This window comes from Carcharodon carcharias, chromosome 20 (assembly GCF_017639515.1).
Source record: "Carcharodon carcharias isolate sCarCar2 chromosome 20, sCarCar2.pri, whole genome shotgun sequence".
Lineage (NCBI taxonomy): Eukaryota > Metazoa > Chordata > Chondrichthyes > Lamniformes > Lamnidae > Carcharodon > Carcharodon carcharias.
This window is the reverse complement of record NC_054486.1, coordinates 84370115-84385245: the sequence shown is the minus strand read 5'-3', so window position 1 is coordinate 84385245 and position 15131 is coordinate 84370115. Positions and strand designations below refer to the sequence as shown.

Here is a 15131-nt window from a genome sequence, read left to right as displayed (position 1 = left end):
ATTTGTGTCTTCAAATCTACCAACTCTTAAGTTCAACACCACTTGAATCTACTTTTAACCAAATGTGCTGGCTAAGATTTGAGTTTGCGGTAAACTCAAAATTACAGAATGCTGACCTTACACAGCCTTTAGGTCTAGTCTTGATCAAATCTGCATACCAACAGTATTGAACAAGTCGGAATAACTCCCAACGCGACACATAAGACATAGCTAATTGCCTACCAACTTTCCTCCCTTTAGGAAGCAATTCTAAAAGAAAGTTAAACATAACTGTATTGCATCCTACCACTTACATGAATCATGTGACGCCAGCATGCTGGAGGCCCTTGACTTGCTAGAACCAGTTTCTAAAAACAACCAAATTGCCAATCCAAAAGTTAGTTGAACTCTTTCACAATATAACACTTAGTCCCATGTTTTCAGTCAAAGTAACTCCTGGCACACTAACTTGTTAAAATGAAATCATCTCTACTTCTTGGAAAGTCAACCCTGTGTCCTGATTGGACTCAAACTCTAAGAGCTGCTAAAATAAAACTTGGCACATCTTCAAACAAATGAACCCCTCTAATTAAGTACCCACTGCTATTGTTTAGGATAAACTATTTCTTATTTGAGTTTCAACAAAGCAATTTCCTCGATTTCTTTTTATAAGATTTAAAGGGTAAATACATGTATTGGGATTGTGCAGACAAAAAAGATTACAATTCATCCAAAATAACAATTCATTCTACTTTTTACTGAACCAGCTATTGAGAATGGGTACTATGCAGAGGTCAGTTTTTGTTCTACAGATCAATGATATGGCTCCAGTCATCTGTTTCATATTTTATTATAATTTGTACTTCTGTAGAGCTCATGTAAAGATAATGTCCTCTTAGAGCAAGGCAGAAAAAAATTAGCATCCATCTGAAAAAAAGGGAATGATAAAATGATTTAAAAGGAGTAGAGAGGTGGTCAGACAATCGATTTTGGAACAGAATGACAGAGTAGAGTACAAAAACCTAGTCAATGGTGGAGTGCAAAAAGCAGAGTGCTTGCAGTAATCCAAAACCAATTACATCACAGAAACAGGCTATTTGACCTGAACGGTCTGTATTGTGTTACCCTCCACACAAGCAGTAGTCCTATGCCTAATATCCGCTTTCCTTCAACCACCTACCTAACCTATTCTAACCTTGACATTGACACGATTTCTGCATGGCTAACTGCATTCCACTGCTCACAACAGTTTTTTCTGTTTTCTGTGCTAAATCTCTAATAATTAATTTTATACAAAGTCCACTATTTCTAGACCCCTCAATGACTGAAAAGAATGTGTCCCATCTTTTCATCAGTTTAAATACTTAAGTACTTAAAGAGTTAAAATCGCCCTTTAATCTCTGGTTCCTAAAAGTTTTTCATGTTTTTCTCCCTATTTGCACTTCACCATAACAAGCAGTGTTTTTGTAAATCTAAGCTGTACCTTCTCTTTTGCCTCAACATTTTTCCTACATATGGAGCCCAAAACAAACAACATTATTCCAACTAGTTTTATGAAGGTTTTGTTTTTAAATAAATTCATCATTGCACCTTAATTTTTGTATTTTACACCTCACATCATAAGCCAGAGTATTCCATCAAATATTTTTCTTATGGCCTTATGCACTTGAAGCGCTGCTTTTGACATCTCTGAACTTCCAAATCCTTCTACTTTTCCACATCATCCAGCTTCTCTCATTCAAATTACAATTACTTTCATTTTTTAAGTTGTGCAATCACCCATATCAAATTATTATATCTTGTTACTGCAAATAAAGAAAATGCAGTGGTTCTACTTCATTCAAATGTTTTCTGAAAATCTGTATGTGCCCAGTTTGGGAACTCTACATTAGGAAAGATGTCAATGCCATGGAGAGGATGTAGAATACATTCACTGAGATAATACCAAGGATGAGAGACTATGTGTGACGAGACAGTAAAGAAACTCAGAATTAAAGCCGAGACAATTAAGAGATTGATAGGTATTCAAATTACAAAAGATTTTTGAAAAGGATAAACAGGGAAAAATTATGTTCACTGGTTGGTAACTACGTATCACTGATTTAAGACTAAAAGAACAAAGAGAGAGGCAAGAGAACTTTTATGCAGAGGGTTGTTTGGTCAAGGAGTCCCTTAACAGAACGAGCAGGAAAGCCAAAATCAATAGGTTATGAGGGAAGTGAATAGCTATTTGAAGAAGAAATGTGGTATGAAATGGTATGAAATATATTGTGGTATGAGAAAAGGAAAAGGGAATGAGACAAAATGGACCACTGACAGCCAGGAGAGCTACGATGATCCAAATGGCTTCTTTTCTATTGTTAAATCCTAGATACCACACAGGAGACTTCTCACAAACCTAAATGGCATGTTGAATTAAGTGAAACATGATCATATGGAAAGAGATGGCTAGCAGATAGCAGAAGATAAGATACATGGAGTTTTCTCAGGCTAACAAGATGTAGCGAATAATGTTCTGTTTTGGGGTTGCTGTTATCTACAAAATCCTTCAGTAATCTGGATTTAGGAACTGGGGAAACATTACAGGTACCAGGCCCCATATCCGGGTCATGGCACGTTGATCCCCTGCTCTCTGGGTCCTAGATCGACGGTCTAATACACCTCTCATCCCTTCCTTTACCCTCCCGCTGGGTCCAGCTCTGTGGAGAAATCAGCCCAGGTTTAAATTATCCTATTCCCCCCACCTCTGGAACCAAACTCCGTAAAATCCCCGTATCCAGTACAGTCCAGTACCGAGCTTCCCAGATACTGGTTTCTGGCACCTGTATGAAATTTACTGATAACAGCAACTTGAAATGACAAATTGTGATGAGGGCTGTGAAAGACTGCAGTTAAACTATAAAAAGGCAAAGAGAATCATTGATTTCCTAGCTAATTTCATTGAATACAAAAAAACCTAAAAGGTACAACACTGAAACATGCCATTCTGCCTGACCAGTCGTGTTGGCATTTATGCTCCACACAAGTTCAAATAATCCTAATCACATTTACAAACCCTTTTCCCATGTTCTTTCAACCCTTTCAACTTCATTCTCTTATTCAAACAAACTATGAATATTGTCAGTGTTTGCTTCAACTTTAGTCCTGAAAGTGTATTCCATAGCCTCACAACACTCCCAATTATCAGGTCCAGTTTTGTACACCCCTTTACTGGAAGGATATAAAAGCAATGGAAAAAGTGCAACATAGGTTGACAAGGATATTACCTGAGGGTAGGGGTTATAGTTATGATAAGTGATTTGATAAGTTAGGGCTTTTTTTTAAACTGGAGTCGGAAAGGTTGAGGAGTTTGACAAATCATGCCTGATAAATTTATTAGAATTATCTGAGGAGGTAACTAGCAGGATAGATAAAGGGGAACCAGTGGATGAAATATATTTGAATTTCCAAAAGGTGTTCAATAAGGTACCGCACATAAGGCTACTTAAGGTACCGCATGTAAGGCTGCTTAAGATAAGGGCCTATGGTGTTGGAGGTAATATATTAGCATGGATAGAGAATTGGCTAACTAATAGAAGACAGAGAGTTGGGATAAGGGGGGGCATTTTCAGGACGGCAACCTGTAACTAGTGGAGTGCCACAGGGATCAGTGCTGGGGCCTCAATTATTTTACAATACCTAGATGAGGGAAGTGAATGTACTACGTCAAATTTGCGGATGATACAAAAGCGGAAAGACAAGTGGTGAGGGTGACATGAGGAATCTACAAAGGGATATTGACACGTTAATTGAGCGGGCAAAGAAGTGGCAGGTGGAATATAATGTGGGAAAATGTGAGGTTATGCACTTTGGCAGGAAGAATAGAGGAGCTCAACATTATTTAAATAGAGAAAGACTGCAGAAAGCTGCAGCACAGAGGGATTTGGGCGTCCTGGTGCATGAATCCCAAAAAGCTAACATACAAGTTCAACAAGTAATTGAGAAAGCAAATGAAATGTAGGCTTTTATTTCAAAGGGAATGGAGTATGAAAATATGGAAGTCTTGCTAAAACTATACAACGCACTGGTTAGACCACACCGAGTATACCGTGAACAATTTTAGTCCCCTTAAATAAGGAAAGATATACTGGCATTGGAGGCAGTCCAGAGAAGATTCACTAGATTGATTCTGGGTATGGAGGGATTTTCTTATGAGGGGAGGCTGAGTAAGTTGAGCCTGTATACTCATTGGAGTTTAGAAGAGTGAGAGGCGACCTTATTGAAACATATAAGATTCTTAGCGGGTTTGACAGGAAAAATGCTAAGAGGTTGTTTCCCCTTGTGGGAGAGTCTAGGACAAGAGGGCATAATCTCAGAGTAAGGGGTTGCCCATTTAAGACAGAGATGAGGAGGAATTTCTTCTCTCAGAGGGTAGCTAATCTGTGGGATTCTTTACTGCACAGGGCTGTAGAAGCTGGATTGTTAAGTATATTCAAGGCAGAGATAGACAGATTTTTAATCAGTAAGGGAATGAAGGGTTATGGGGAAAAGGCAGGAAAGTGGAGTTGAGAATTATCAGATCAGCCATGATCTCACTGAATGGCGGAGCAGACTCAATGGGCCAGATAGCCTACTTCTGCTCCTGGTCAAATAACGAAGAAAGGTCACATAACAACATAAGAAATGAGAGGAGTAAACTATTCAACCCCTGGAAACCTGCTCTTGGCTAATTTTCTACCTCAATTCCATTTTTCTGCCTTCCTGCCTAAATCCCTTGATTCCCCAAGAGCTCAAAAATCTATCCATCTGAGTTCTGAATATATTCAACAATGGAGCATCCATAACCCTTTGAGGTAACCAATTCCAAAGATTCACAGCCTTTTGAGTGAAGAAGTTTCTCCTTATCTCAGTCCTCCTTATTCTGAGACTGTTCCCCCACTTTACAATGCAGTCAATATTGATAAGGTGTTCTCACAGCGGATTGTAATGAAAGCGCACAAATTTATGACAACCACACAAACAGATTAAAAGGAGTGATAGAAAAAAATTGCTTGAGGGTGCTTAAAATGTGTAATATCCTGCCACAAGTCTCCCATAAGTACTTCCAGAAGGAAAAATAATAGATGCTTGGAATAAAGGAAATATTAAAGGCTGGAGAGCAAATAGGACAGTGGATTAGATTGGACAGATCATGCTGAAAAATATCACCAGTACAAACATCATGCGCTGAATGGCCCCTTTCCGTGCTGTAACATTCTATCATTACTATCAGGTTTATTAGACCTGCATCCTCAAGTCTATTTACTGCCTCTATACAAAGATTCCTAGACAATAAGCATGGACAGGATGTTTAAATGCAAGGCTCACCAACGGGCAAAAACATCAGACAATGTTGAGCCACTCAGAATAGGAAAAAGCTGCTTTGACCACTATGCTGAATTGGTCAATCTCAACAGGGGCAACAAGGAAAGAAAGAAAGAAAATCAATACATCAGGCAGTATCTCTAATTCAGATTCAGTCATTCATGTTAGAAACTCAGAGAAAGGGAGGGAGCCAGGATTGGAGTAAGTCTTGAGGTTCCAATGACCAAAAAGTACACTAACATTCACTGTTCAAATTCACACACGAGGAATATTTATTCAGGCAAAATAGCAAGGGGTTATTACCCATGATACTATACATCGCCATGAGTTACAGTCCACTCGATCATTTGAAAGTGCTTCTGCACTTAAAAAGCTAAATTATCTAATCATTTGAATTGCACAATGCAATTGCTTTTAAAAACAAAAATTGAGTGACACTACCAAGGTTACTGCCCAGCCAAAGTTGTCCTGAGAAGGTGGTAATAGTAGGTCTTCTTCTGGAACCCTTGTGTTGATAGTGTTCCCACTGACGTATTAAGTAGGAAATACTATGACTCAGACCTAGTGACAATGGAGGAAGTAATATATGGTCAAAAGTCAGGATGGCAAGTGATTTGGAAGTGATGGTATTTTAATAACATTGCTAATCACACTTTTCTTGCCGGTAGAAGTTACAATGGTAGGAAGTGTTGCTGAAATTACTTTGATAAGTTGCTACTGTGTATGCTATACATCAAACATACTGCAGCAACGGTGCACTAATGATGGGGGATGGATATTGACTCCAGTGACAGTGGTACCAATCAAGCAAATAACTGTCCTGAATGGTATCCAAATTTTTGAGCATTTTGCAGCTGTATTCACCCAAGTGAGCGGTGAGTATTCCGCCACATTCCACATTCTTGGCTTGTACATGAGAGATATTTTGAGGGCGGGGAGGGAGTCAGAAAATAAACCACATGTTACAGGGCAACCAGTTTCTACTCTGTCTTGTAGCTATGATGTGGATGTCTAGTATAGTTCAGTTCTGGTCAATGTCAACTCCAAAACGGCGATTTGGGGGAACTTGGCAATGGTAGTGCCTATAAAGCAGCGCAGAGTTCAGAAAGAGAGACCATAAAGCAGCGTGGAGATCATCTCTCTCTTCCGAGAGCCCATAAAGCAGTAGGGGTTCAGAGAGCGAGAGAGATAACCCATAAAGCTGTGGTTGTTCAGAACGAAGAGGAGGGGGGGTGGGGGGGAGAGAAGGGCGAGGGGGCGGGGGCGAGGGGGAGGGGGCGAGAGAGCCCATAAAGCAGCAGGAGTTGAGAGACAGAGAGAATCTATAAAGTAGCAAGAATTCGGAGACAGGAGTGAGAATCCATAAAGCAGGAATTCAGAGAAAGAGAGAAAGAGAGAATTCCATTAAAGCAGCAGGAGTTGGGGAGAGAGAGAAAAACCATAAAAGGGCAGGAGTTTGGGGAGAGAAAGAGAGACAGAGAGCACCCATAAAGCAGCAGGAGTTCAGAGGCAGGGAGAGAGTATCCATGAAGCAGGGGAGTTTGGAGAGACAACCCATAAAGCAGCGGGAGTTCAGAAAGAGAGAGAAGGAGAGAGAGAGAACCCATAAAAACAGCAGGAATTTGGGGAGAGAGGGATAGAAAGAAACCATAAAGCAGCTAGAGTTGAGAGTGAAAGAAAACCCATAAAGCAGCGGTCATTCGAAGAAGAGTCAGAACCCAGATGCAAGGGAGTATGCCCATAAGACAGCAGGATTTAGAGAGACAAAGAGCCCGTAAAACAGGTGTTTGTGGTGGTGGTGTGTGTGTGTGTGTGTGTGTGTGTGTGTGTGTGTGTGTCTGTGTGTGTGTGTGTGTGTGTCTGTGTGTGTGTCTGTGTGTGTGTCTGTGTGTGTGTCTGTGTGTGTGTCTGTGTGTGTGTCTGTGTGTGTGTGGTGACGGAGAGAGATGGAGCCCATAAAGCGCCAGTGGGGCGGGCGAGGGCGAGAATGAAAACCCACGGCAGGAGGGGAGGGAGAGAGAAAGAGAGAGAGAGAGCCCCCAGAGCCATGTGGATAGAGATAGAGAGCCCATAAAGCAGTGCAGAATTCAGAGAGAGAGAGAGAGAGAGAGAGAGAGAGAGAGAGAGAAAACACAAAGCAGCATGGACTTCAGTGAGATATAGAGCCCATAAAGCCATGCAGAATTCAGATGGAGTGAGAGAACACAAAGCAGTGGGCATCTCAGCTTGAAGAAACCGAGTGAAAAAACAACTGTAACATCACAGGAAGCTAGTAGGTTGGTTGGCCATTAAGTGCATGGTGTAAGGGATAGTGTGTGGCCAGCTTAGGATGCGGAGTTAAGAGAGGCCTGTTAATAAAAGAACTAAAACTTTAAAATAAATTTTAAAATAAAACAATTACCTAAAACTTGCCTGTGCAAGTTAGAGGCGTAAAACTTTTAGTTGTAGATTGTACTAGCATTTAATAAGCACAGTCAATTGTAGCATACATTATTGGAGAAAATAATTAAATTAAATTAACAATGACAAGACAGGTGTTATGTTGCAGTTGTGGAATGTGGGGAGCTTTTGGATGCCAAGGGGATCCAGGACAAACACATCGGCAGAAAGCGTAAGCAGCCTGAGGAATTCTGGGTCAGGGTTACTGATCTGGAAGCCGAACTGCAGACTCTGCACAACATAAGAGAGGAGGAGAAAATCCTGGACACTTTGTTCCAGAAGTCGGTCACATCAAATAGGTTGGGGTTGTCTGTTTTGTTCAGCAGTGAGGGACAGGAGGATGTGACCAGAAGTGAGGCAGGTAAAGGGACCGGGCAGACAGGAGTAGAGGAGCCTCAGACTCTGCAATTGTCAAACAAGTTTGAAATGCTCACTAAAATAAAAGCAAAATACTGTGGATGCTGGAAATCTGAAACAAAAACAAAAATAGAAATAGCTGAAAAAACTCAGTAGGTCTGACAGCATCTGCGGAGAAGAACACAGTTGATGTTTCGAGTCCATATGACTCTTCATCAGAACTAAGTAAATAGTGAAATGAGGTGAAACATAAGCTGGTGGAGAGGGGTGGGACAGGTAGAACTGGATAGAGGGCCAGTGATAGGTGGAGGCAAAGAAGAAATTGCCAAAGATGTCATAGACAAAAGAACAAAGGGGTGTTGACAGTGGTGATATTATCTAAGGAATGTGCTAATGGGGACATTAAGGGTAGTAAGCAGGACGAGCAAGTGGCAGATGGCCCTAGTGGGGGTGGGGTGGGGGGAAGGGATCGAAATGGGCTAAAAGGTGGAGATAAAACAATAGATCAAAATAAATTTTAAAACAGGTGGGAAAAGAAAAATTTATTTTTTTTTAATGATAAATTATCGGAACAAGGGGGATCAGAAAGGGGGTGGGATGGAGGAGAGAGTTCATGATCTGATGTTGTTGAACTCAATATTAAGTCCGGAAGGCTGTAAAGTGCTTAGTTGGAAGGTGAGGTGCTATTCCTCCAGTTTGCATTGAGCTTCACTGGAACAATGCGGCAGGCCAAGGACGGACATGTGGGCATGAGAGCAGGGTGAAGTATTGAAATGGCAAGCGATAGGGAGGTCTAGGTCATGCTTGCGGACAGACCAAAGGTGTTCCACAAAGCGGTCACCCAGTTTGCGTTTGGTCTCTCCAAAGTAGAGGAGACCGCATTGGGAGCAACAAATGCAGTAGACTAAATTGAGGAAAGTGCAAGTGAAGTGCTACTTCACTTGAAAGGAGTGTTTGGGCCCTTGGACGGTGAGGAGGGGGGCAAGAAAAGGGGCAGGTGTTGCACCTTCTGCGGTTGCATGGAAAGGTGCCGTGGGAGGGGGTTGAGGTGTTGGGGGTGATGGAGTAGACCAGGGTGTCCCAGAGGGAACGATCCCTGCAGAAAGCCGCCAGGGGGGTGGGGAAGATGTGTTTAGCGGTGGCATGTTGCTGGAGTTGGCAGAAATGGCAGAGGATTATCCTTTGAACATGAAGACTGGTGGGGTGATAAGTGAAGACAAGGGGGACCCTAAGGAGGGAGAGGAAGGTGTGAGGGCGGATGTACAGGAGATGGGCCAGGCACGTTTGAGGGCTCATCAGTGTAGATGATGAATTCATAGAATGTTTCCAGGATAATTTCTTAGATCAACGCATTGTGGAGCTGACCAAGGAACAGTCTATACTAGACCTTGTATTGTGCAGTGAGATAGGATTCATTAATTACCTCAAAGTGAAGACATACCTAGATAGCAGTGTTCATGTGATTGAATTTTACATTCATTTTAAGGGAAAGAAGAGTGGGTCTAAGACAAGTACTTTAAACTTAAATAAAGGCAATTACCAGGGCATGAAAGTAGAGCTAGCGAAGTGAGCTGGCAATTTAGGTTAAGGGATAGATCAAGCGAGATGCAGTGGCAGACATTCAAGGGGCTATTTCAGAATACACAGAATATATACATTCCAACGAGAAAGAAAAATTCCCAGGGGAGGACCCACCATCCATGGTTAACTAAAAAAGTTAAAGATAGCATCAAACTTAATGAAAAAGCATAAAATTGCACAAAGATGGGTGGCAGGTCAGAAGATTGGACAGAATATAAAAAACAATAAAGAATGACTAAAAGATTAATAAGGAGGGAAAGCTTCAAAAGCTAGCTAGAAATATAAAGACAGATAGTAAGAGTTTCTATAGATATTTAAAAAAGAGAGTTCAAGTGAGTACTGGTCCCAAAGAACGCAAGTCTGGAGAGTTAATAATGGAAAATAAGGAGACGGAAGATGTTTTGAATAGGTATTTTGCATTGGTCTTCATTATCGAGAATACAAATAATATCCCAGAAATAGCTGTAAGTCAGAAATTGGAAGGGAGGAAGGAAGGAGCTCAAGAAAAGTACAATAATCAGGGAATTAGCACTTAGCAAATTGCTGGAACTGCAGTTTGACAAGTCCCCAGATCCTGATGGACTTCATGCTAGGATCTTAAAGAAATTGGCTAGTGAGATAGTTGATACGTTGGTTCCGATTTCCCAAAATTCACTAGATTCGGGGATTCTGTTTGATTGGAAAATAGCAAATGTAAGTCCTTTATTCAAAAAGGAGGGAGACAGAAAGCAAGGAACCACAGGCCAGTTAGCTTAACATCTGTCATGGGAAGATGTTAGAAGGTGTTGTTAAAGGCATTATAATAGGTCACTTAGATAAATTCAAGGCTATCAGGCAGAGTCAACATGGTTTTGTGGAAGCAAAATTATGTTTAACCAATTTATTGAAGTTCTTTGAAGAGGTAATAGGTGCTGTGGATAAAGGGGAACTGGTGGATATGCTGTCCTTGGATGTTCAGAAAGGATTTGATAAGGTGCCTCACCAAAGTTTATTGCAGAAAATAAAAGCTCATGGTGTAAGGGGTAACTAACATATTGGCATTGACAGAAGATTAGCTAGCTAACAGGAAAGAGAGAGGAGGCATAAATGGTTCATTTTCTGGTTGACAGGATGTGACATGTGGTGTGCCACAGGGATCAGTGCTAGGATCTCAACTCTTCACAATTTATAGAAATAATTTGGATGGTTACTAAATTTACTGATGACACAAAGATATGTAAGGTGTGAAGAGGACATGAAGAAGTACAAAAGGATATAGGTTAGGTGAGTGGGCAAAGATCTGGCAAATGGAGTACAATGTGGGAAAATATGAGTTTGTCCATTTTTGCATGATGAATGAAAAAAAGGCACATTATCTAAACGGTGACAGACTGCAGAGCTCTGAGGTGCAGAGGGATCTGGGTGTCCTGGTGCATGAATCGCAAAAGGTTAATATGCAGGTGCAGCAAGTAATTAGCAAAGTTAATAGAATGTTATTGTTTATTGCAAGGGGAATTGAATACAAGAATAGGGAGGTTATGCTTCAGTTATACAGGGCACTGGTGAGAGCACATCTGGAGTACTGTGCATAGTATTGGTCTCCTTATTTAAGGAAAGAAGTAAATGCATTAGAAGCAGTTCAGAAAAAGTTTACTAGATTAATATCTGGAATGGGCGGGTTGTCTTATGAGAAAAGGCTGGACAGGCTAGGATTGTATCCGTTGGAGTTTAGAAGAGTAAGAGGCGACCTGATTGAAACATTTAAGGTCTTGAGGGAACTTGACAGATGGATGTGAAAAGGATGTTCCTCTAGTGGGAGAATCTAGAACTCGGGATCACAGTCTCAAAATAAGGGGTTGCCCATTTAGGACAGAGATGAGGAAAAAATATTTCTCTCAGAGGGTTGAGACACTTTGGAATTCTCTTCCTCAAAAGGTGGTTGAGGCAGGCTCCTTGAATATCTTTAAGGCAGAGGTAGGTAGATCTTTGTTAAACAAGGGGATGAAAGGCTATCGGGAGTAGGCAGGAATGTGAAGTTGAGGTTAAAAAATCACATCAGCCACGATCTTATTGAATGGTGGAGCAGGCTCAAAGAGCCGAGTGACCTACTCCTGTTCCTAATTCGTATGTTCATTGAAGGTCAGGATAGATGACTCAGCTTTTCTTTCAAAATAGTCATTGCCTGCACTTATCTGATGCAAATGTCACCATCGATAAATAGGTTGTTGGTCAGTAGGTATTATTTGATGGCACTTTTCATGAAGATTGGGAACAGGCGGCAATTGGCAATGTTGTTTTTTCCTTATTCTTTCTACCCAGGAGATACCTGGCAAACTTTCAACATTATCACTGAGTAGATGACTGTATCATAGCTTACTGGAAAATCTTTAGCATTACAGGTAGGATGCCACCAGTGCCTATAGTCTTTGCTATGTCCAAAATGCTCAGTCACTTAATGTTCAGCGATCCAAATTTGGGTGGGGGTTGGTATCTAAATGGCAAGGACCTGGGCATTTTTCCTGAAGATGATATAGGATATATGGCACAGAAAGAGGCCATTCGGCCCAATCAGTCCACGTGGATGTTTATGCTCCATTCAAGCCTAAAAGCTTGACATTGCTTCAGCTCTTTTATGATTTGGGCTTCATCATGCTTGAGAATCGTGGAGGTTCATGAAGCTATCTCCTCCTTGGGTTAGGTTACCTGTTATGAGTTAGGTTACCTACTATAATTCTGAACTACAAGGCCTAGAGATAATACAGCAATCGGGGAATTTAGGGCAAAAAAAGATTCAGATCACCTGAATCAAGCAGCCCTGTACTCTGAGTAACTAAAACACATTTCTGAGAAAAGGAGATGGACCAAGGGGAAAATAAAATGTGGTGTCAATGTAACTTCTGTGGAAGGAATGATGAACTGATAAATTTTGGAATGGGAAAAGGTCTCTTATAAAAAGTGAGTTCAGGAAATGTATATGAGAACTGAAATTGTTCAAACCTATCAAAATTTAAAATTTACTGAAACTAAGAAACAAAATACCTAAATCATTAAAGTATAGAGCCATATAAAATTCAATGACAAATGTGTTTCCTATTAACCATCAAATCTAAAACTGATTAGACTAGATAACTTTTGGGCATTCACATGAACCAACATTGTACCAATAAATTTTGCTTTTGGTTAGATTAGCACTTTAAGAAACTGCAGCAAAAAAATTAACATTAAAGATAGTTTCGTTTTTTCATGCTTCACACAGACAAGTTCCCAATAAAACACTAACCACTTTTACATAGACTTCTGGTATTACATTTTGATTTCCTGCATCAACTATACCTCCAAGCAGCTTCAGACAGCACTCATGTCTTCTATTAACTCTGATCAACACTATCATCCTAACTTGTTTCAATTATAGGGCTCTTACAAGAATTCAGCAGTTTTTATGCTGATGCCTTTTAAAGAAAGAATTTGTATTTAGTTCAGATTCCAGAAGACTGGCTGCTGCAAACTGGTTTCTCCAGTTCGTATTAAAAAACTCAGCTCCAAATACACAACAAAAGCCAGTTTGTGCATGGGTCTACAGTCAACGACTGAAAAAGAACATAAGATAAACTCAAGAAACAGACTCAAGAAAGCTCCTTTCCAACAATTCAAACTGAACAGCTCCTGTGTAAAACATGAAGCCAAAAAGGCTGGCAATGCACATCATGTGGTAAGTATCTATAAAGAGAAAAGATGGGCTAATGTCTTAAGACACAGAATTGCTACGGCGCAGGAGGCCAATTGGCCCATTGTGCCTGCACTGGCTCTCCAAATGAGCGACTCACCTACTGCCGTTCTTCCGCCTTGTCCCCATACTCCTGCACATTACTCCTTTCCAGATAACAGTCTTTTGAATGCTTCAATTGTACCTTCCTCCACCACATTCTCAAGCAGTGCACTCTAAACCTAACCACTCACTGTATGAAAAAAATGTCTTTCACATCACTTTAAATCCATGCCCTCTCGTTCTTGATGCTTTCACTAATGGGAACAGATATCACCCTTCCCAATCAACCCTGTCAAGACCCCTCATGATTTTGAATAGCTCTATCAAATCTCTTCTCAGCCTTCTCTGAGGGAAACAGTCCTAACTTCTCCAATCTATCTTCATAACTGAAGTTCCTCATTCCAGAAGCATTCTCGAGAATCTTTTCTGCACTCTCTCTTAATGCCTTCACACCCTTCCTAAAGTGCGGTGCCCAGGGCTGGACACAATACTCTAGCTGAGGCCAAACTAGTGTTCTGTATAAATTCAACATATTATTCTTATACTCCATGCCCCTATTAATAAAGCCCAGGATACTGTACGCTTTGCTTTATGAACTGCTCTCTCAATCTATCCTGCCACCATCAATCACTTATGCACATTTTCATCTAAGTCTGCTCTTGCACCCTATCTAGAGTTGTATCCTCTTAGTTTATATCAACTCTCCATATTGTTCCGACCAAAATGAATCACTTCGTATTTCTCGGCACTGAAAAACTGTTTGTTTGTTTGGGTAGAAATTCCAATAAACCTGAAATGCTGGAAACAGTCAATTATATTCTCCAACAGCTGAAAAGAGAAGGCTGCTAATGTTTCCATTTGAAACGCTAATGTTATTACACTGTGCAATTCCGGGTCTTGTTTCACATTTCCATCATTGCACGTTTCTTTCTATTTCTTTACTTGTGTGCAGACTGAATTCGGTTGACAAACTGTTCTGATACTAATTCAGGTACTTGGCAGCCAGGCTCAATATATGCTCCAAACCTCCAGCAAAGAAGGCGAGCGGGGGGGCAGTTTAGAAATGGCTACGGAATTTGCAATGTACGAGGAGAAAGCACACGAAGCTCCCGTAATGCGCCCCATATTTCCTACATCACTCACAGCGTGTGTCCGCACACGTTCACCATCAGTTTGAGCGAAGGGTTGCGGTATTTCGTGGTTTTACACCGGGGACATCCCTGATCATCCATGCTGACAGGTCCCTTAGAAACAGCGCAGCGATCACACAGCTCCGACTGCAACACTAGGCACTTCACAAATAGTCCGCCTTTGCCAAACTGGCGGATGAGAAATGCGGGGACACCGCGAGCCGGCCGGCAATGGGAATTGGAACTTGGTCCGCATGGACAGTTGCCAATCATAAACCTGCAAATTCCTAGTTGCTGGCAGATACAGATTTCCTGTTGAAAAAACATTGATTTTATGTTGTATTTATCAATTCATCCTTTACAGTGCAATAATTATGGTTTTATTTAGTGTAATGTACTTTTATGAATAATACATTGTTAGGCAAAAATCACATGATCTGTAGTAACCAATAGGAGAGTAGTGTGGATTACCGCAGCAGTCAGTGTCAAGATAGAATTGGAGTTGAAAGAGCATGTGTAGTTGCTGCTGAGTATATTAGAAATAAACTTAACGTTTC

General features: G+C 40.9%; 1 protein-coding gene across 1 annotated transcript in view; it reads right to left on the bottom strand.

Annotated features, from left to right (window-relative positions):
• Positions 1–14721, bottom strand: part of mnat1 (MNAT1 component of CDK activating kinase) — a 174102-nt gene extending 159381 nt beyond the window's left edge. The window contains exon 1 of the mRNA XM_041214862.1: positions 14588–14721. Within this exon, the coding sequence (XP_041070796.1) occupies positions 14588–14676 (89 nt within the window). The 5' untranslated portion in view covers positions 14677–14721. The remainder of the gene's footprint in view (positions 1–14587) is intronic.
• Positions 14722–15131: the final 410 nt, after the last annotated feature.